This window comes from Pithys albifrons, chromosome 8 (genome assembly GCF_047495875.1).
Source record: "Pithys albifrons albifrons isolate INPA30051 chromosome 8, PitAlb_v1, whole genome shotgun sequence".
NCBI classification, from domain to species: Eukaryota; Metazoa; Chordata; class Aves; order Passeriformes; family Thamnophilidae; genus Pithys; species Pithys albifrons.
The window spans coordinates 22,219,018-22,241,403 of record NC_092465.1 but is presented as its reverse complement, the minus strand read 5'-3'; the positions used below and the strand labels follow the sequence as shown (position 1 = coordinate 22,241,403).

The window sequence follows — 22,386 nt, the reverse complement described above, 5'->3', positions numbered from 1 at the left end:
AATTTCCAGTCAATGTTTTTCCATGGCTGGCTTACTTCGTTGGTGATTTCGGCAGCTTTGTCCTGTAGACTAAATAGTATCTTATCTAATTGGTGTTTACTTGCAGTACTTATTTAGAGCAGAAAATAATAATTTTTTTGTCTCTGCCATTTACATGAGGTTCCCATTCCTCTGATAATCTTAGACCTGTTGTGAATTTAGCTGACCACAGCTGCAGGTAGTACTCCACGTGCTTTCACGAGTACCTTATATGCAGATGAAATGCATCCTGTTAAACAAAGGGAAGCATTTGCAATGGGATCTGTAGATTACCTTTGCTTTTTCCTGTTGCATTGAGTTAGCTTAGTGTTCTAACTCTTCATCATCCCCCTTCTGTGTCACTTCCAATACATGATAATGACTTTCCTCATGGAAAATATCTCCTGCTCCTATGTTGAACATAAACTTTGCATGCACCTGATATTTGTGTCAAGGTCATTAATGTATTTAAACAAGATCAGTCCTAAGTTTGATCCTTGTGAAGGTTGATTAGTGATACCCTAAAACACCAATTTGCTCTCCTGTTAACATATCCAGTGCATTACTTGGCCCATGGTCTGTACAAAGCCACTTTCCCCTCTTCTCCAGTTGAATGAGTAGTTTCACACACAGCACACTGTCAAATACTTTATAGATGTATTTCTCCTACGTAGAAAATCATATGTCATATCAATGAGAGAATAAATTTATCAGGACATACTTCAGTTTTTCCTTTAAATAAAATTACTTGTGTTTACCCAGGGTTATTTTCTCTCATCATTTCTTCTTTGCTGGTGTGTCATTGCTCACCCAAACTAAGACTAAAATCGCGTTGTGTATGTTGATTAAGTGACTCTGGTGAAGAAATTGATAGACTATCATGTCCCAGAATAACTGCCCACTGTGGTTTTTTAGTATTTTTCCTTTGGTTTGGTCTGTTTTTAACTACCTATTACATACTAGGACTTGTTGAGCAGGTCTTTTACAAACTTAAATTCTATGCCACTTCTAAAACAGAAGAAAACATTTGAGCATTGAAACAGGAATGGTGCTTTTCATTTGTTACTGAAACATCTCTCAAAACTTACATGCTGGAAGAGTGTAGGTGGTTGCTTGAAGCAAATAAACAGTGTTTGTAATGATAAGAAAATGTCACTAGTGCTTTGCATGTATGCATTGTTTCAGTCTTCCATTGCATAATTGGATGAAGAGTTTTCAACTGCTGTTTTGGATAGAAAGGATAAATATACAGAAAGTAGAAATAATTTTATAGAGTCTGTTAGAAGTCTAGATCTTTTTTTTCACTTGGGAGATGATTAATGTTTTAAATTTTTAATCGCTGTGTCTTTATCTCAAGTTTTTTCCTTTTCAGTGTAATTGTGGATCAGATCACATTCCTTATGGTATATCCCATGCATATTTGAACTACTTTTAAAAAGTGATGTGATGTTTAACTAGAGAGAAATGTCAAAAACAATGCATTTATATGATATGAAAGATTTGCAAGCGCAAGCTAGCAATTGATAGCAATATTATAATTAGCTCTTTATGCAGCCTGTTTTTTATTCATGAGCATTTTCATTTATGTTGACAACTATCATGTATGCCACCACACACGGAGCCTTTTCTTTACTTAGAAGAGACTGAACATGAATTAGTATATTTTTCATATATGTTCTGACTTTATATTGAAAAACAGTTTTTAGGCAAAGTCATTAAAAAAAAAAAAAAGCTTGCTTTTTAGGTTTGGCTTTTTGGTCCTGTTGTTAGTGCTAGTGTTGGTAAGGGTAAACCCTACCAGAGTGCTGTAACTCCAAGGTGAAACTTAGTTTCAGTCAAATTATTGTTTTATTGTTGAAAACGGTGGAGGCAGTGAATGCTTCCTAATTCCAAAACCAATATGAAAATTAAGGTAGGTAAACTAATAGTTTTATAAGAAACAGATTTTAGTTTTGTGCTTGCACATAAAAATCTTCTATGCACATCCACCCACAGAATAGGAGTATTTATTTCTGACAGAAATTTACTTTGTCATTCCATTTTCAGCCTTAAAAATCTGTGTCTAACAGATCCTTTAGTCTGTCAGATAAATGGAACGTGACACTGATCCAGATACTTATTCCTGCTTCTCAAAAAAATCAAAGTTAGTGTTCCCCTAGGACAAGTATGTTTTAGTAGGTTATTCAGACATTGTTAATTTTTTTTCATTTCACCATAGTTTAGACAGGTAAACAGACTGTGTCTGTGGAATTGAACATTTTTGTGACAGCTTTTCAAATTAGTGAAGTGCATTTCATCCGAGGCATCTCTGAGCACTGTGAAAATCCTGAATTCATTCAGCGTTTTACTTGGACACGGACATGTTCATATGACACTGTAGTATATGCTGTTGTATTTATTAGACAGTATTTTGGGGAAATGTATCAGCAGGAGGTAAGACTGAGGCACACCACACAATTTTATGTGTTTTAGGCACTTAAGGTGAGGGTTGGTTTCTAAAGCAGCCAATGGAAAGGGGAGAGGGGAGATGCTGTAAGAAGAAAGTGAGAAAATGAACCCTAATTTAAGCACTCTGAATTGCCCCTCAGAAGAGCCTCCTGCTTCATTAACTAAATAGGGGAGCAAAGAGAGATTAGGTACCTGTCAGGTGTCTGAAATAGAACCTTATATTCTTTGAGTTGCTGAGTTTGAGTATTAACCATTCAACTAAACTCTTTTGTTGTTATCTGAGAGCTTAGATGATATTCTTTGTCTGGATAAATACCAAAGTTAATTTCTCATTGACTGAGTAGCATATTCTACTCTAGTAGCAAGTTTGATCTTTTTTCATCAAAACCCCCACAACCTTAGCCCAGTGTCAGCAGCTTCTATGATTTTTTTTTGCTAGTCACATTAAAATTGTTTCTTAAAACATAAAATTGTAGTATTGTGTGATCACAAAATGTTACTAGTTGTTAATGCCCCAAGAGAGCAGGGGGGAAAAGCAGGGGTTGTTATTTAAAATCAAATATTGTGTTACGTTTAACTCTTGCAATTTTAATACTTGTATAATTTTTAACAACTGATAGAGGGAGGAAGAGAATGTTCATGTACATTCTGTGGCCTGGAGAGGCTTTGCAATTAAGATCACACAGGCCAATTCTGGAGAAGCGAGGAAGGCGTTTCCCTCTATTATTTGTGTGAAGGAGAGGATATTTCAATAAGAGAACTAGGGGGGAATATTCTGACCCAATTTATTTAGGTTTCATTAAAATGTTGTGTGACATCAGTGAAAACCCAAACTAAAAATGCTGCATTTGTGTTACTCGTTGCAGGATTTTTAATTAACTCTAGTGAAATACGTTCCAAATTCATTGCATGGGAGTTTTATGTAGAATTGGTTTTTTGTCTGGGAGGATGGCTTTGTATTTACTTGCATGCACACAGTACATAAAATAATTAAAGAATATAAATTCAAAATGGTGTTGTCCATTGTGCATTTCATGCAAAGTTTCTCTTGCGAAGGTATCACATGTTTTGGGGTTTTTTTAATAAAATATTTTATTTATGAATAGGTTGTAAATTTTGGGTTTATATATTTGAGACTTTGTGTTGATATGAATTGTACTTTGTACAAGACACTTCAGAATACAGTTTTCCATGTGACATAAAGAAGCCCTGTCAAGAGGCAAAAGTTAAAATTATCATGCTGTAGCACAAGCCTGACTGTGGAACAGGGATTCTTTCTACTAATCTGTAGTACCTCAGTCATCATCATTCTGCACATAAGTCTTGTGACTGAGATTTGCTACTTCTGCTGTAGTTTATGAATGACCATTTGTTAAATTACTTCCTTGTAGTTTTCAAGACAGCCTTTCTGAACTCTGCATTTTATAAATTATAGCAGAAGAAATGACAAGATGTGACTTTAAAGGCATCTTTCCAGTCCAAGGTGTACGTGCTGCAAACAGCCTGTTACGCCTGTAACTGGAACACGTAATGTGCACAGTCTGTGTTGTTATGCAGCTTCATCAGTAGTTCAGTCTTGACTGTGCTTGATCCTTGCTAACAGCAACAGCCATCTCTTTTTTGTCTTTCTTGCTTTTTTAAATTTTCTGGGTTTTATTTTTGCAATTGGCAGACTGAGGAGAATTAGAGACTGTAAGCCTTCAAGTACCAGCAGGTGGTACAGTGACAGTGTAGTACCATTTTCTTTATTGCTTAAGTCATAATTAGTTTTGATCACTTTAGTGAGAACCAGAAATTTGGATAGAGATATTACTGCAGTCTTGAAAATCAGATCGGAATCTAATGTTTTAAAAATGGATTTTAAGATCTTTTTAGTTCATGAATGATGCTGCTTACAAATGTTTAAAATAGGGTTACCTTGACTGACCTTTTGTTAGATGGAATTACATAAGCTGTATAATGCACTGAAAAATTTTTCTTACTGTAAGCTCTCTCTATATATATTAGCAAAAAAAGTAATTCTTGATAGTTTTACCTCTTTGTCTTTCTACCATCTCGAAATTTTTTAAATCAAACTGTTTGTAGGTCATGAACTTTATTTTTCTCTTATGCATGCTTTATTTGTCCTAGTTGTAGAGATGTTTTGTCCATCAAGTACTGTCTGAATTTGATTTACAGGTAATATTACATTCTCTGTTATTATTTCTTCCATAGTTCCCACATCTTGCAAACTGAAAAGGTTTCATGTCAGTTAAGCCAAATCTTTATATAAAATACGTTGAAAAAGAGGCTGGTAGTATAAAACTGTAGGTGACAGGTTGTGTCCTTGTGTGGTTTTAGAGTACCACTGAACAGCCTGTGTCTCTAGGTAGCTGTCTAGACCAGGCAAAATGAGGACTCTGTGTTCACTAACATCTTATGTTAGTTTGTTAACAGCATTGTATCTTGAGAGCATGAAGTGCTTTGATATGAATTTTCAGAATATTGCCTTGATTTAATTCCCATCAATTCATGCTTTCTGCCGGAAAGAATCCATGTCTAAGTGATCTCATATGGGATCACTTTTACTCAGGAGTTATGCCATTTACAAGCAATCTCCAATAACAAACAACAACATTCCCAACTGAACTTGGGTCCATGGCATCACCCTTTCTGGGGTGGCAGGTTAATTTAGACACCCTGTCCTTGACAGCCTTCACTTGTTCCTGCACACCCTTCAGTTCTACTGGCAGAGCCAGTTACAAGAATATGCATGAAAGTGAACTGATCTGTCTTAAAACACAAGGGCTGGAACTAAATTGTCCTTCCTAAAACTGCTTTTTGGCTGGACTATTTTTGTTGGTGAACAGCCTCAGTAATGCCTGCAGGGAGTGCTGGTAGGGTTCCTGCTCTGTGTGCAGCTGGCGGCAGAAAATCAAGAGAACATCTGGATGGATAAGGAATGGGATGAGAAGCTCATGTCCAGATTTTGAATATGCTTCTTGAGAATCTGGGATACAACTAAAATAGGTGCAATACTAGTCACCCCATCTAACAAATGATTTTGCAGAATTATAGGGGATTTAAGATAATGGTCATGATAGAGGTCAAGGTCATGGAAGAACTTGCTGTGGCACATATGAGGCAGAGAACCTGTGATTACTTACATTTCAAAGCAGAATGTTAAGGAAAGTTAAAATCACATCTGTAATGAATGTCAAATGACAGTGTTGATCAGGAACTTCAATGATATTTGTTTTTTTAATTTTTTTGGATACAGTGTTAAGTTGAAATGGCAATGAAGTTAAAAAATACGGAATCCGGATCTGTTAGAGTGAAAAACCTTATTTATACTCATTCTCTCATAAGATTCTTGAGATCATGGGATGTGTCCCAAGTCCCCAAAAATGTTGTGGCAAAAGAATTTTAAGGACTATTCCACTGCACATTTCAATGTTCAAGTCAATCTGGTTTGGGTGATGTGATATCTGACATATGGGACGGGTTCTCCACCTTGGTCTCTTGTAAGATTCATCTGAATGCAGTGACTACTGGAGGGGAAATGGACGTTGGACTCTGGAAAGGCATCAAGGAACTTCAAGCATTCAGGATGTGCAGGATAGATGATAAATGCAGTGCTGAGTTGAGGCCAGGGAGCAGCAGCAACCCAGTGTGTGGAGGCAGTGCTTTTGTTCTGAACTGTTACTAGAGAGTGTCTGCAGGTGGGGGCTTGGAAAGGGCCTTTCGAAATTGAAGGATTGCTGTGTTCCAGCTAGGAAATAGGGAATAAAAGAATATATTCCGAAGTGTCACCAATGATTTGAAATACGGTTGCCAAGGTCTCTAACATGTACTCCCAAACCTCCTGTAGAGTTTACTGAGGGTGTGATTATTTCTGGTATGTGTGAATACATACACATATTCCCCTATACATACATATGTAGAGCATGAGAACGTGATTGTTGTGGATTCTGTGTATGCGAACAGAACAGAAGGGAAAAAAATCACCTAGGAACTGTCTCATGCAGTAGTGGTACTTAGGTAGATTAATCTTTCTCTTCCATCCCACCAAATCAACTAAACCTCGTGGTCCTCACAGTTTTGGGGCCTGGCAAAAAAGGGTTGCCGAATTCATCCTCATTTTAGATAATTTGTGGATAACGAAGCTTCAAAAGGTAAAAGAAAGTCACAAAGAGGAAAGAAGAAACAAGATATTTTTAAATCCGTTTATTTTCCTTTAATCTCAAGAAAAATGTTGGAACAATTCAACTTTTTAATCCCCTTAAAGCAACCCAGTCATCCTCATGAATTCATGTTCACTGTTTATGACTTGTCTAAATTGCCATATGACTCTAATATTTTGTTTGTGATAAATTTAATGGTCTTGCATGTATTGAAAAAATATACTTTACTACATGTTGAGATTTTTATTAAGCCTTTAAAGGTCTCAATGCCATACAACATTTTCATAAATGAGATAGGAAATATTGGCTAGATGGAAACTACCTCAAGTTGCATGTGCAAGACTGGTTGGAAGATAATACCCTGAGCATGGTTATCAGTGATGCACTTTCCAAACAAAGAGTATCTCATCATGAGAGCCACAGAAGTAGCTGCTGGTTGAATACTGTTAGGTATGTCCATTAATGAGCCCATGTGAGCATTCTTGTTAAATTTATAGATGACCCCCAAACTAGATGTCCATGTATGTATCAAACAAAATTTTAATATAGGAGCATCTCAAGAAACAGAAGAAATCATTAAGAAAAGAGAAGCTACAGTGCCACTCCTGAGAAGGATTTTATGCAGGAATAATCAGCTATGCAAACAGTATTAAGAATAGCTAGTCAAGCAGGGTCATGCAGTGAGTTATAAACTGAGTGTGAGGTAATGTTGCAGTGCTGTCACAAAAAAGCAAATGCTACACTGAGTTTAATAAACAGGAGAATCACCTGAAAAGGTGAGTTAATCCTCTACCTTTTTTTGATGCTCATAAGACATTATTATTGAGAGCTCTGAGGAGTGCATTAGGTACTATGGGTTTCAGAAACTTTTAGACCAATTGAAGAGATTCCAGAAAAAAAAGGTTCAAAGTTACAAGTGGTGTGTGGTTTATAAGGAAAGCTCAGAATAAAAAAGACCTCAATTTTTAGGAAATAAATAGGGGTGTGTATTCCCAGTCCATAGCCTACAGGCTCAGTTTAGCTAATGCATTTAAATTGAAATAAAGATGGCTTAGGCTACACATACGGAAAACTTCGGCAAGCACTGAACAAATTGAGTTTAGAAGGTTTTAAAAACTGGGATTGCTTAGAACTGCAAACAGGAAGAGCTTGTTGGAATTTCTATGTCCTCTTGTTCTCACTTCTATCTGTGGATCTTTTTTTCAGTCTTTTGTATATTTTGATCATTTAGTTTGATCTTACCTACATTTGTTTCTTTCCTTCTTGTGCTGCCTGATGTTTTCTTTTTCCTTGCCACATTCTTTTTTTTCCGCTATTTTCCCTCACAGTTCAGGTGTAGAACAGAAAAACAATTGTTTCTCTTCCGTGAGTTAGATGGGGGTTTTTTTGGTCTTGCTTGTACAAAAGCATACTTTCACAAATCACCTTTCTTTTCAGGGGTCAGTTTTTCAGATCATCTCGTCTTGCAGGTGTCCACTGAGCTTAAACTTTCTCTGCAGCTTCTCTCTTCCATCACTACTTCAGATTTCCATCTGAACTCTGTCTCTGTTCCCAGCTGGATCTCTCATGTGAAACTCTCTCAAATATTGATTTGTAGTTAATGTACATTCTGCAACTTTTATACCTTTTTTTCTTGGTTGGCTGCAGGTTTTGGTTTATTCTGCCTCAGCAAGCATCACCAAGTTAAAGCAAAAATATCCCCTCCTTACAACTCCCCTTTCTGGTGCTCTTTGCTTATTGGCCTTCTCAGTGACTGCCCTCATTTTTAAATCTCTCTTCAAGGTCTTCTGCATCCTCATTTTGTATTAGGAGTTAACTCTGATAGTTGTCCTGATCCTTCTGCACTTGAAGTCACTGGCACCTTTTGTTTAGTAGATATGCTGATATGTTTCTGATACTCCCTGCCAAACAACAGTAACAGTGCTGGGTGGAAGTGACTATCTGAATTCCTCTTCACTGTTTTCCTTAGTCAGAATTTTGAGTGCTGCCTTCACGTGCAAGTTGATCAGATCTGGTTTTGCACTTGCCTTGGTTTTGTTCTTGTGTTGGGTTTTTACACAGTTGTACATAAAATTTTCTGTCACAGAAGGAATGGATGTTTTGCTGTGTCTTGGGTCTATATGTTTTCTTCCAGAAAGGAAATTTTGTCCGTATTGTGGTAAATGGAATTAAATTTCAATTCAGGAACCCTCTATAGTTGCTGTTGACACACTCCTCCTCCACATGGAGGGAAGAACCAAGACACCTCAGCAGGGAAAGGCTGTCGGGTGTCGAGGAGTTCTCTCCCTGTTACTACTGAGTAGTACTAGAATAAACCTTTCTTCTTTCTGATTTATGTTGTATAATCAGAATTTAGTTGTAACTCAACTAATAATGACATTTTTAGAAACCTAATTGGGAAAGGGGATATTTTAAATTGCTTTTCATGTGTACACATAGTTTTTGGTTTACTTTGTGGTGAAGGGTTTTCATCTCGAGCAGTTGCTTCTTAAAGTAGTTTCAGCTGTTAATCATGGTCATGGGTGCTGTCAGTTCTACTGTTTGGAGTTTTGGGGGATTTTTTTTGCTTTTTAATTTTGTTAATGTATTAGTGTGTGGTGTTTCTGTCTCCAGTGTCAAAAGTCTTTTCTCTAAGCCTAAATCCAATACCTTTCATTCATTTTCATGACGTATAATGGGAAATAATGGAGAGATACCCCAGGATTTGCTTGTCCTAACAATGACCCAAATGATTGTACTAATGCTGTTCTTTTACAGACATACATAATTTCCTTGGACAAATTAGGTGCTCAAATAAAACAGATTTTGACATTAATTGTTACCATTTGTTAAGATGATTTTGTTCTGTTTAGCACACTTGGTTATCCCTAACAGGAAAGCAAACTTGCACTATTATTGATTATTAGTCAAGCATTTCGCTCTGTCGAAAATGTAATTTTGAAATATATCAGTGTTTATATTTGCATATTTACTTTTTTGTTTTTCTTTATTTTTCTCACCTTTAGGGGAATTCCTTAATACTTTTTAGTAATTCCTGTGACACTGAAAGTCACAAAAGTGAAAGACTCGGGCAGAGAACCCGACTGTCTGTACAGAGTGGGATGCAGCACCTTATTCTTTCAGTGAGGCTGTAGCAGGTCTGATGTCAGTCACTTCAGAGACCTTTAGACCTCAGTGCTCATTTATTGCTAAAATGTACCAGCTCTGCTCCTGCATTATGAAGATCATCTGTCAACACTTTGAGATATTCTCCTTTGTTATTAAGCTTGTGATGCTCTACACTGTCAGGTTTTTTGCCAATTATAGTTAAGGTACAATGGTGTATTCACTGGATCAAAGTCTCACACTGGCGGTAGAGGAATGATTTGTAAGTCTTTATTCATCTGAATCGTACAATAGAATACCTGAGGAATGCAAATAATCCCTCTAAGGACTCAATAGAAAAGCTGTTATAACGACAGCCTAAGACTATTATTATTCTGAATTGGTGTTTTAACCAAAGTAATTATTTCTTGTCTTGTTTTTTCACAATAGTTCTTAGTTTATTAGTTATGACCATATTTACCAAACAGAATTTGAATCCAGTTTTGACATTACTTTCATTCATGTTCATTCCACTTCTTCAAGTTTGCATGTTTCATTCTGTCTTTCACTTGGCACATTATTGAATTAGTCTAGAGACCAATGTTAGATATTTTCTTTAAAAAAATCTATAGAGGATGTGTGCACAAGTGTTGAAGTACACATACAAATATCAGATTCATGTTGAGATATATTTTCTGCATAAGGTTGGCATTTATAAGCTCAGAACTTTGATACCCAGTTTGTTAGCCAAATTAAATTAGTTAACTACAAATGTTGGTTTTAGAAGTGCAGTTAAATGTCACATTGAGAAACACACTTTAGGTGTGATTTTCAGTTCAGATGTTTCTGAAGGTAGTAGTGTTTCAGTTTCAATCCTGGATGCCAGACTGTGTTCTCATTGGGTAACTGGACGAAAAAAAAGATTAGTATAATGAGGATTGAAAAACACTGACGGGGTATTTACATAAGTAAATTACAGAAGACCAGCCTTATATAACAAACGTGTGAAAACTGTTGAGTAAACTTCTCTATTCTTTGTCCCATCTAAAACCCTACTCAGTGGGCCATGCACTTAATCTCATAATAGCTCTGATCCCCTGCTATTTTCTTTGACAAATGTGTGTTGATGAACTTGTGGTTCAGTTCATTTTTTTTTCTGGTGACATTTGCATTGATTATTTAAAGGTTTGCAGGCCACAGTTTCAAAGCACTTTAGTATAATAGCAGTTAAAACCTGCGTCTAAATCTTGCAGATTAGCAGGACTAAGAAAAAGAACTCAGCAAGCATAAAGCCCTGTGCTCTATGGTGGGTGCTTCAGGTCTGAAACATCTCTGGCACCAAAAGTACGGTTTTGTAATTTGATTATTTGGGTACAGGAAGTATTCCCCTACCTCTTGTGTTTGCTTGCTGAGCATACAGAGTTGTTCTTACCATTCTCACCTGTTCAGAAATAGTGCCCTATTAATAACAGTGAACTCCTTACAGGTAATTTGTAAATTTCTCCCTTAAATGTAAAATAAATAGTACTTGAAGTCATGAATGTGATGCTTGTGTTTAAAGATTTTTTTTAAATACAAGCTATTGCTGTAAAGTTATCACTGAATCACAGAATATTTTGAGTTGAAAGGGAACTACAAGAATTATCAAAGTCCAACTCGTGGCTCTGCACAGGAGCATTCCCAAGAGTCCCACCAGGTGCCTGAGAATATCATCCAGACACTTCTTGAACTCTGTCAGCCTTGGTGCTGTCCCACTTCCCCGTGGGTCCTGTATCAGTGCCCAACCACCCTCTGAGTGAAGAACCTCTTTCTAATATCCAGCCTAAACCTCCCCTGACACAACTTCAGGCCATTCCCTGGGGTCCTATCACTGCTCACCACAGAGAAGAGATCAGTGCCTGCCCCTCTTCTTCCCCTCTAGAGGAAGTTGTAACTGCAGTAAGGTCTCTCCTCAGTCTCCTCCAGGCTGAACAGACCCAGTGCCCTCAGTCACTCCTCACACAGCTTCCCCTCAAGACCCTTCACCATCTTCATTGCCCTCCCTTGGACACTCTCTATAGCTTTATGTCTTTATATTGGGGTGCCCAAAACTGCACACAATATTCCAGGTAAGGCCACACCAGGGCAGGGCAGGGCAGAGCAGAGCGGGACAATCCCCTCCCTTGCCCGGCTGGTGATGCTGTGCCTGATGCCCCCAGGACACGGCTGGCCCTCCTGGCTGCCAGGAGGCTGCCAGTTTTGCTTAACTCTAAGAGAATATTGAACATTCAAAAACTACCACCGTAAGTCTGTAGGTCTAAATATGTTGTTTCATTCAACTAAAAAGAAATTATGAACAGCAAAGTACTATGAGTGCTGCCAGTTGTTGAGGATAAAGATAAATCAGAAATTTTATTCTTTATTTTAAAATAATTGTAGTGTAATATTCAGAGGCTTTGTTCTGGAGCAGCAGTAGAAAGGTGGGCAAAACTAGTAGAAATGCTGCCCTGTATTCATCAGCTATGGCATAGTCCAAGACCAGTAGCCAGGAAAGTGTGACTTGCTATATATAGAGGGAGTTTATGGTGTTCTTTGTGTAGATATTATATATATATATATATATATATGAGAGAGAGAGATCGATCTATATGTATATATATAGTCAGGAAAAACTGAAGGCCTTCAGTTTCAGTTTTACCACATTTGATAAATATCACTCTTGGAAGTACATTTTTCTCTCAGAAAGTTTTATTCATACATTTTAGATTGCAAGTATTTAACCTCTACCAAACACCTAGTTATTGTCCCAAATTATGTCTATTTCTGATAGATTAAATGCCAAACAGAAACCAAGAAACAGTGAAATGTTAATGGAGTACACCTGAAGCAATTGCTGCCTGTTAATGCCTTGACCTTGGAAAGCAATACACAAAAAGATGGCATCATAAATCCGTGCAATTCTTATGAATATGTATGTGCTACTTGATAATAATGAATGTGGTACAGCCATGCATGCACTACAAGATAATGTTGTGCCCTTTGTTGTCTACAGGTTGATAAAAATTAAAGAGTGGGTGGACAAGCACGACCCGGGTGCTTTGGTCATTCCTTTTAGTGGGGCCTTGGAGCTCAAGTTGCAAGATATGAGTGCTGAGGAGAAACAGAAGTATCTGGAAGAGAACATGACACAAAGGTTAATTAGCATTCATTTTCCCTACACTTTATTATCAACTATTTCCTTGCAGTAATTTAATTGCTTGCGCTGATAGAATAATAAATGACAGAGTAATTACCATTATAAAGAGAGAATCTTCTCCTTTCTTTACCATGAGACAGAGTGAAAAGATTTATTTTAAATTAAGTTTTTAACTGTCATCTGTCATCTCTGTACAGTGTTTTAATTATAACATAGGTATTAGTTATGTATATTTTTGAGAAGGAATGATCACCAAAACTGTTTCGTCATCCATGAGGAATGAGGACGGTGGAGAAAATTTTGCCATAATTTTCTGAAGAACTGTAATAATTGTTTCAATATTGAATTTCAGTCAAACAGATATGCTTTCATGACCTGGAGTCCTGAAAATTTAGTGAGACCAAAAGTGCTGCCTGATAGAGTGATTTATATTTATCCCATGTTTCAGTAGCCTTCCAAATAAACAAATCAAAATACTATCTTTATGAAAGTGCAGTAAAAAAGTAGTTCCTCTGAAGAGAGTTCAAAGTAAAAGGCTACTGCAATTATTGCTGTACTTAAAAAGTAGACCCAGTATCTTCAAAATATGTGATGTCTTTCCACATAAATTGATTACTTGCTGCATTTAGCTGTTTTATGTATATATGCTGAATGAATTGGATTCTTGCCTTTTTATTTTTTTCAGTGCTTTAGCAAAGATCATTAAGGCTGGATATGCAGCACTCCAACTAGAATACTTTTTCACTGCAGGCCCAGATGAAGTGCGTGCATGGACCATCAGGGTAAGATTCATACTTATTCATCAGCTATATCCAGTTCCACACTATTGAATTCAGATTGATATCACTGACTTTGAAGTTTGTCATGGTGGCGGTTAGCTAGTCATTACAGATGAGGTTTTTGTCCAGGATAACTTTAATTATTTGTGAGCTGCTGAACAGTGAAAGTGGAGCTGCATTGATTGAGGCAGGTAACAATTGATTCTGCCTATTACATAGTCTGAATTTCTTCATCCTGTAGAATCTGTCTACCCTCCTCCTGTGGTCAGAGATAAGACGTACCAGTATTGTGCTTGCTTAATCTGTGTGACTGGGTTTGTCTGCAGTGAAATTGATGTTGCTTTTCATTTTGTATTCACCAAGTTTGTTTGGGTTGCGGATGGTTCATTCCTCCTTTGCTTTGCTCGGATTACATTTTCAGCAATAAAAGCAATATAACATCATTATATTCCTCATGGATACACAGTGGGGCTCAAAAACCTAAAATCAGTATACAGTAATTCAGGTCTTTTACTGACTTTACTGTTTAGACCTAGTTTATTTTGGTAGTTCTATGTGTTTATCTAGGAACTTACTTAATGCCTAAAATGATATTATGTATTTTAAATATTGATTCAGGATGATTATAGCCATAGAGATTGACTAATTTATTCCCAGAGGACAGAAAGAGCTAAGCTGTAGTGGTTTGCCTTTGAATGTAAATATATTTTAATGTAAAGATCAATATTGCAAAATATTTTGAAATGCATGTAGTTGCAAACTTAAAATTTACAACCACGTCAACTTTTGGAGCTGCAACTCTGAGCTTTTCTTTTTTTTGCATCAGTGTATTTAGTGCTATGCAATGAATTTCAGTGCTGTATTTAATTTCATTCAATGGAATTAATTTGTTTTCATTAATCAACATAATTTCCTGTAAATTTATATTTTAATAGTACTGCTACAGATGTTTGTGTATGTGTTTTAGCACATTAAACTTATTTTCTTATAAGTGTGTTTGGTTTTTTTCATTTTCTCCTCTCATATTCTTTTACATGATAACTATCAGCTAAAGTCCTTGAAATACCAAATAATATAAAAGCAGAAGTTTTGTTTTTCTGAGTCTTACTGTAGTTTTTAAAAGCACATTGTAAAATTCCTCTGTTTTCAGTAGGAGAAATGCTTGCTCTTTATTAGAAAATTTGAAAGCTGGTTTATCTTAAGACTGATTGTAAGTATCTTTGATTTAATGTGCAAAGATATTTAGTCAGGTAAGCATCAGTGAGTAGCCATATTAACCCAATACATCTTTTATTGTAAAAACTGTGCTTTACAGTGTCAGACTCCTTAGCACTTTAACATGCTTTATTAAGCAGCCTTTAGGTCACCATTATTTCTCAAATTTCTCTCCATGGTTGTATGTGCACAGAATGTATGTCGTTGTAATTTAAAGCATGCAGTTATAATGCACTCTGCTCTACTGCATAAACTTAAATTATCTTATAGTTGCCTGTGATTTTTTATTTTTCAGTGATTCAGTTGATGTTTTGGTAAGAATACTCCATTTGTTCTATATCAAACTTAATAAAATTATTCTAAATACAAATAAGATAATGTGTAGGGTTTGAGATCCATAAATTGTTTCTCATTGCAAATTTGGCTCACCAATGAATGTTGTCCTTTGACTGAAATTATTTGGATGTAAGTATAAGTCTTCAGTAATTTAGATTTAAAAGTTGTTTTAAAATCCTTATTTTCCTCGCTTTCTGTGTGGAAAGCTGGGGATCGAAGCGAATCTCACAATAAAACACAATCACAGCTTCTAAAATCAATACTGCTGTTGATACCTATTAGGAAAAACAAAGCTGCTGTTCTTTAATATCGGTTGGTTTATCTGTGACGAAGGCATCTGTCTGTGTCCCAGTGTGCAGAATCGCCCAGCTGAATGCCTGACAGTTCAGCTGATACAAAACAAAGTTTCAGCAGATCTTGAAAGCATATAAAAAAGGAGAAACCTCTTTCCTGCAATCAATCTTCTTAAATGCAATTAATTTTCTTCTGGTCTTTCCTTTGACAGAAAGGGACGAAGGCTCCTCAGGCAGCAGGGAAGATTCACACTGATTTTGAAAAAGGATTCATTATGGCTGAAGTAATGAAATATGAAGATTTTAAAGAAGGAGGTTCAGAGGCTGCTGTCAAGGTGAGCTCCCCATCTTTCTCTACTCTCTTCCTCTGTATGTGCCATTTTTCCACTTCAAATCTATTTTTCACTGGTAAGAAGTTCTTAATGCTAAGAGAATCTTCACAGTCACCTTTAGCAATAGACCAAAATCTATTTTCATTGCTTACTTAAGGAAGAGTTCAAATGCACCAAATGACTGGACTGTTTCAGTATCCAGTATATGGACTAAGTGTCAGCACTAAGACCAAATGCTATGTTAATGTGTTGGATTTTTTTCTCTCTGTTTAAATGTTTGTGTTCAGAATTTAATAAGCTTTAAAATTAGCTTGGTTTTGGAAAATCAGATTTTTAAGATGAGAGGGAAGATTTTTTTAATCACTTCTAAATGGAAATGCAAAAAATACAGAAAATCTTTTCTTCTAATAATGTGTCATCTTGTTTTGGGTTTGGAATAAAGGTATTACAAATGTCATATGCAAACAATTAAGAAAATATTATATTATAAAAATATACCCTTTTTTGCAGGATTAGTGGGGTCCACTTCTAGGCTCTGATAGGCATAATTAGGATCTTAAAATTTACCATTTCAGTATTTAATTCAATTGCCCTTTGATGTCTTACTCAAAAATGCCATGCCTTACGTTGGTCGGTCAGGGCGCCAATAATAGCTGTGTGTAGTCCACAGAATATGACAGGTGAGTTTTTCTGGTTACTGTCTGCTGAATAGACAGGGAAGATATTTAAGGAAAAACTTTTTTTCTTGAGCTCGCGGTTCTTTGTGGTTACAGTTGCATTGAGAAGTGTTTTATCTGCTTTCTCAACACTAGAGGGCAGAGACTGCTCGGGTGCCCAAACTTGTGCCCTTTTGGAGCTGACGAATTATATCTGATTTGAAGTTATTAAGTATGAAATGAACTTGTACATGGCAAATAAATGTCATAAGAGAAGCTGTTCTTCTGTGTGTTTCTAATGCATTATTTCCACCTTTTTCAAGCAGAGAAACCTCCCTTTATTTCATTCACGTTTGATTTCTTGTTTGGCATTTTTTACGTTTTCTTAAGATTTGCATAGAAAATTGCAATTGCAAAGCACATTAGTTTGATTTACTTACTCTCAGTATTTGAAGGCTCCTACACACTATAATGTGTTAAAGAATTTTAAAGGTTCAGCTTTATTGTTTGCTATTTGATAGCTTGAAAGGTATGCAAAACTATGATTTCAAATTCAGCCTATTCTCAGTGGTATCACTAAGGAAGATCATACTGAGCAGCGGGACTTTAATAGGTTTGTTTGAACCCCAGGAAGTGAGGGGAAAAAATCCCGTATAATTGGTTCGTTGCGGCATGTGAACTGCTTTATGAAAAGGGAAGTAGAGTTGTAGCTGTAAAGTGAAACCACAGCTATAAATAAATCTCATATTCTGCAGTCAGAAACCACTTTACGTAACTGAGATTCAAATTTTGCCAGCAACAGTTATTGATGCTCAAATAAGAATGCCTTCCATGAGAAGCTGCATCAGTTAACACCTATTAAATTAATCAGTATTTTACTTATGTATTTTTATTTGCTTTTCAAAATGTGAGATTCTAAAAATCAAGCTTCCATGCTCAAGTTATGTTTAATTATTAAATTTTTATTGTTATGAAGTGTCTGTAAAGCAAGCATATTTGCATTTGTTACTCAGTTTTAAAATCCAGGTTAGGAAAAAATCTTATTCTTAGAATAAAGTGTCATATTCCTCTGGACTTTTCTAATTTGCATTTAATACAATGATTCATGCCATACACAATGCTAATTACTTTTATATTGATGGTAAATTTCAAAATTAAATTTAGGAGCTTTTAGGAGTCAACTGAAATAACGGTGGCAATGGGAGTTGCTTGCTTTGTATCTTATCAAGTTGATCGATTTTTAAGTTTGATTTTGTGTGTGTTTAACACCAGTACAGCATAACTAATTTAATGCCAGTGCTGTGAACTATACACTGAATAGCTCTGTGTGGGCTTTGTAGTCTACAGGGATATCACATTATTAGCAATCATATCTGCTTAGGCAAAGCTGGCTTCTACAGATGGCTGCTTTCAAGTGCAAATGAACTGGTTAGACGTGTCTTGTTTAATACATACTCAAGATTCACAAATGGGTATTGATTTTTTCAACCAGTGTTTCTGATAGCAATGGAAATGGATTAAATGGTCTCTAGAGAATTTAAAGGAACACTGTCACTTTTAATTAACTGTAAACTGCTAACAAAAATACATAAACTTACATTAGTGTCTCAAAATGTATTTAATTAAAGAAGTCTTATGCCACTTTGACAGGATGCACTACTGTGCTAAAAAGAATCTGTGTTGTTAGTTTGTGGAGGACAGTTTTTTCTGCACATATTTGTGATTAGTAAATGTATTCAACTTTAAAATGTCTCTGTACCTGTGCCTGCAGCTTACACTTGCTGATGATTTTTATAGCACTGTTTTATTAGTGTTTATGCCATCAATTAGTCTAATTACTCTTGACTTTGAGCATTATTAGAATCTTCAAAGGAAAGAACTTGAAAGGAAACCTTTTACAATCTAAACAAATTTCCAGGGGAAATGTAAAAAACATTTGCAAAGTACTATTTCTTGCTTATCAATAGTATCATATGGGGTAGGGTCAATTAGTATTTCACTGTATATTTATTGTTGTGGCTGTCTTAGCTGCAGTTTTTCACATGCCAGCGTCACTGGGGACAGCCTTTAAATAAGGAATGGCAGCAACAAGGTTGCCGAGCCTCTGAATTTCTGGACAGCAATATGGGGAAATACGTTTCTTTATAGAGCAGGTTCCGTGAAAGAAAGGTGTCTAAGTTAACTGTGTACCATTAATCTGATCTGTTCTACGGCAACTAAGGTCATTAGTTAACAGCTTTCCTGTAATGGGATCTTAGCATGCCACCACTGTGATAGTGTCATTGAGAATAATGGCACAGTGAGGTCTTGCATGGAAGCACTTTCTCTGGCAAGGGAAAACTTCAAAACAGGAATGGTTATTGAACTAAAGCAGAAGCTCTCAACTTTTCCGTATTGCAGATACTTTTCAAGATAAATGCTTCCACAGACCACCTCCCGCCCAGCCTGTCAGTCCCAATGCCAAGCCTCTGAAATACTAGGTTTAATTGCAATGTGAGATAATGGTAGAAAAATATAATAATAAATTGTAATGTTGAGACTACTGATATTTAATAGATTCCTTGCCTATTTTCTGTTCTCCTCAAGTACAGCATTTCCATAACGAATTTCCTTTTCATGTCTTTGGTCCGTATGCCTTCTCCTGTATCCTGGTTTCACAGCCTATCTGCTCTTCTGTCTGTCCTTCTGAAGCAAGTTTCTTCTAAAGGAAATTTCTGACAAAAAAACTGAGCCTGCATTTTGTGCTCCTCAGGCCTTCATTATCTGGGCAGAAGCAGACAAGAGAGCCCCACTTGAAGCAGTTGAGATTTTGCACTGTGTTGCCATGGTTAGTTTGACAGGCCTGGCTGGGCCACCTCGGAAGCGGGTCAGGTATCCGCCTGAAAGCCACTGAGGGCTGTTGCCCATTGCCCTGACTAGCAACACTGGTTTAGATTCCTGCCACCAGTGTTGCCATCTGCAGGTTTTTCAGATGAAGGAAAAGAAAGCTGGGGAAAAAAATTAAGCTGTTTTAGTGTCCTTGATCTTAAGACTTGACAGGGTTTACAGGGTTTACCACTATATAACACAGATGCATTTTGAGCACTACAGATCCAGTGGAGGTTAAATTATTTCTGTATGTATTTCATGTATGTTAAACCAAGGGGTGTCAAACTGAGAAGTATTGTGACTGTCCAAATCTGAAGCTGAAGTAGTACCATTTCTTTACCAAAATGTATTTAAATAATTGCCATTTGAAAATACTGTAAAATGTCTGATGAAATAACCCATTTTCCTTTTGTCTGTTTCATTTACAGGCTGCTGGAAAATACAGACAACAAGGCAGAAATTATGTCGTGGAGGATGGAGATATTATCTTCTTTAAATTTAATACACCTCAGCAACCCAAGAAGAAATGAGTATCAGATGTTGTTCACTCAGAAAATAAACTGTGTTGCTTCAAAAAGCATAGGAATTTTTATTTGGGATGGAATATCTGGAAACAAAAAGCATACAGTTTCTACCTAGGGAACCTCCCCTCCCCCCAGTGAAATTATTCTTGTTTGTTTTGAATTAAAATACGGCACCTCCAGTGAACATGCAAGTTCACTAAATGTGAACAGCTTTGCATTTCAAACGATTAAGACCCTACTTCAAACTGTAGGAGCTTTTCGGGAACCATATTACTCTCCTGATACTTCATTAATCTCCATCATGTATGCCAGGCCTGACACGTTTGACAGTGAGGACAATGTGGCTTGCTCCTTTTTGAATCTACAGATAATGCATGTTTTACAGTACTCCAGATGTCTACACTCAATAAAACATTTGACAAAACCAGCCTTGGTGTGTTTGGGGATGTCTGTATTGACTGACTGTGGTGTGCTGAATGCGATACGGCACCTGGTGGATGCTGATTACAGAATTTTAAGACGTGTATGATACAGTAACTGGCAGTGTGGGCCAGCTGCAATTGTATCTTGAAAGTGAGTCTTTCATGGGAATTAGAAGATTAGGATGCCAATGATTTGTCTCAAAAAAGTTAATGAATTTGTAGATGGACATTCACTGAAAGATGATAGTAAGAATGATGGCAGCATAAATGAATTTTACTGGAGAGAGGAAATACATGTAGAAAAATGATGTTATCTATGAGACTGAAGATTTTTTTGTTGAAATAATTTTGAAAAGTGTTTCACTCTTGCCTTGAAATTAATAAATCATTGAGGCTGGAGCAGTGGTGCCTGATGTTGCATGTTGTCATCTCAGGTCTGGTTTTCAGGTCAGCAGAGGGTGACACAGATAGTGCTGTGAAGGAAGAGGTCACGCTGTGCTGGATAGGTAAGTTCTTCTGCTGAAATAAGGTTGCAACTGTGAGTACTTTTTTTACCCCTTTTAACCATGAAAGAGAGCTGGTCATTCTGGGTAACACAGAAAAATACGGTGTTGGCAAAAATAAAACCAAGTTTGTACTTTTAATGTGAGCTGTAGAACTGCCCTTTCTCACAGTATGTTTAGTGTATGTAAAACAGCCTGGCTTTTTCTGAGTACCTGTGTACCTCAGGTTTCAGCTACAGGCTCGGTGGGGTCAGGGCTGGGAGAGATGCTGTTGTTACCTATAGCTTGTTTGTGTTGTGTGGCAGGCTTCTTGTGTCGAGGTGATAAATTCACTTACTATAAACTTTGAAAAGACAATTGTCACTGGCTAACTCCCACTCTGTGTAAGACACTGGGAGCACTGGTCACATCCTGCTCCAAGGCTTCCCTTGGGATGCTGCCTTTGAGCTTCATTACTCATTTCTGAGAGTAAGACATGGTTCAGCCAGAGCCACGAGCCTCATTGTTGAAAAGCTGGCATCATGCCTTTAATTGCACTGAGGAGAAAGAGGGAGGGCAGATGACTTCAATATGTAGTTGCTGATTTTGTTTTAAAGAGCATCTCCTTTTTTCATGGTGGCAGGAGGGGGAGAAAGTATTGTAAAGCAGAGAAATTAGAACTTCAGATGTTTTGGAACCCTTGAAATTCTCTTTTGTATCGTCTCCCTGGTGTGGCTGGTATTTGTTCCTGGTGTTATTTTGATGTTACATAATTGAGAAAAGATTAGGACCATCAAATCTTGTGTTAAAAGTCAAATCCAAAAGAAAACAGAGCCTACCTGTTTCTCTTGGAAGTCAGCAAGGTGCTGGTAACAGAGAAGTGCTCATGCTGGGTTTTAGACACAATGAAAGGTGAGTGAGAAGTGGAGTATATGTGCTGCTGAAAGAGAAGTAACCTTTTTACTGCACTAATACCTACTGAAACGTGTTCTCTTGTCCTGTTGGAAATACGTTCTGGTTTCCTAAATATTCCCATGCTCCCAAATTGTTTTAATTTGAGTGTGTGTACTTCATGATACTTCCCTGCTCTTAAAATAAAAATAATTAAAAATCAAACTAAGTTGTTCTCAATAGACAGGTTTTCTGAAGTTACTAGAGTATTCTGTAAACAGAAAATTAACTTAAAATATTTACCACATCTTAAAAATGTATGTTCTATAATGTTTTATGTTTCCGTTTATTAATTTGCTTGAATAGTTCATCTCTTCAGCTGTTTTAACGAACATTCTTTTAACTACTGAAGCTAATCAATTATTCCAAAATAACCCCAAGTTTTATTAAAAGAAAGAATAATCTGATAAGGTCTGTTACTTCTATCACTGTGCAGCCCATTTCTCCTCAGTGTGTCTTTGCATTCAAGATGTACAACTCCTAAAACTTTCTAGATATATGTACTAAGTGTCAACCACTCTGTTTTAGCTAGAACTGTGATTTAACATCAGCCAGGCACATGTTATTTATGCAATTTGACCTGCATAGGTGGCTCCAGGTTCAATGTGTCCATCCTACTCACATTTGCTATTTAAGAAAA

The 22,386-nt window shown here is 36.6% G+C and overlaps 1 protein-coding gene across 2 annotated transcripts in view; it reads left to right on the top strand.

Annotated features, from left to right (window-relative positions):
- The window catches only part of OLA1 (Obg like ATPase 1), a 96,470-nt gene extending 76,152 nt beyond the window's left edge, over nt 1-20,318 (top strand). For both annotated transcript variants that reach the window (XM_071562439.1, XM_071562438.1), the window contains exons 8-11: nt 12,745-12,885; nt 13,574-13,670; nt 15,724-15,846; nt 19,796-20,318. In XM_071562439.1, the coding sequence (XP_071418540.1) occupies nt 12,745-12,885; nt 13,574-13,670; nt 15,724-15,846; nt 19,796-19,897 (463 nt within the window). In that variant the 3' untranslated portion in view covers nt 19,898-20,318. The remainder of the gene's footprint in view (nt 1-12,744; nt 12,886-13,573; nt 13,671-15,723; nt 15,847-19,795) is intronic.
- Nucleotides 20,319-22,386: the final 2,068 nt, after the last annotated feature.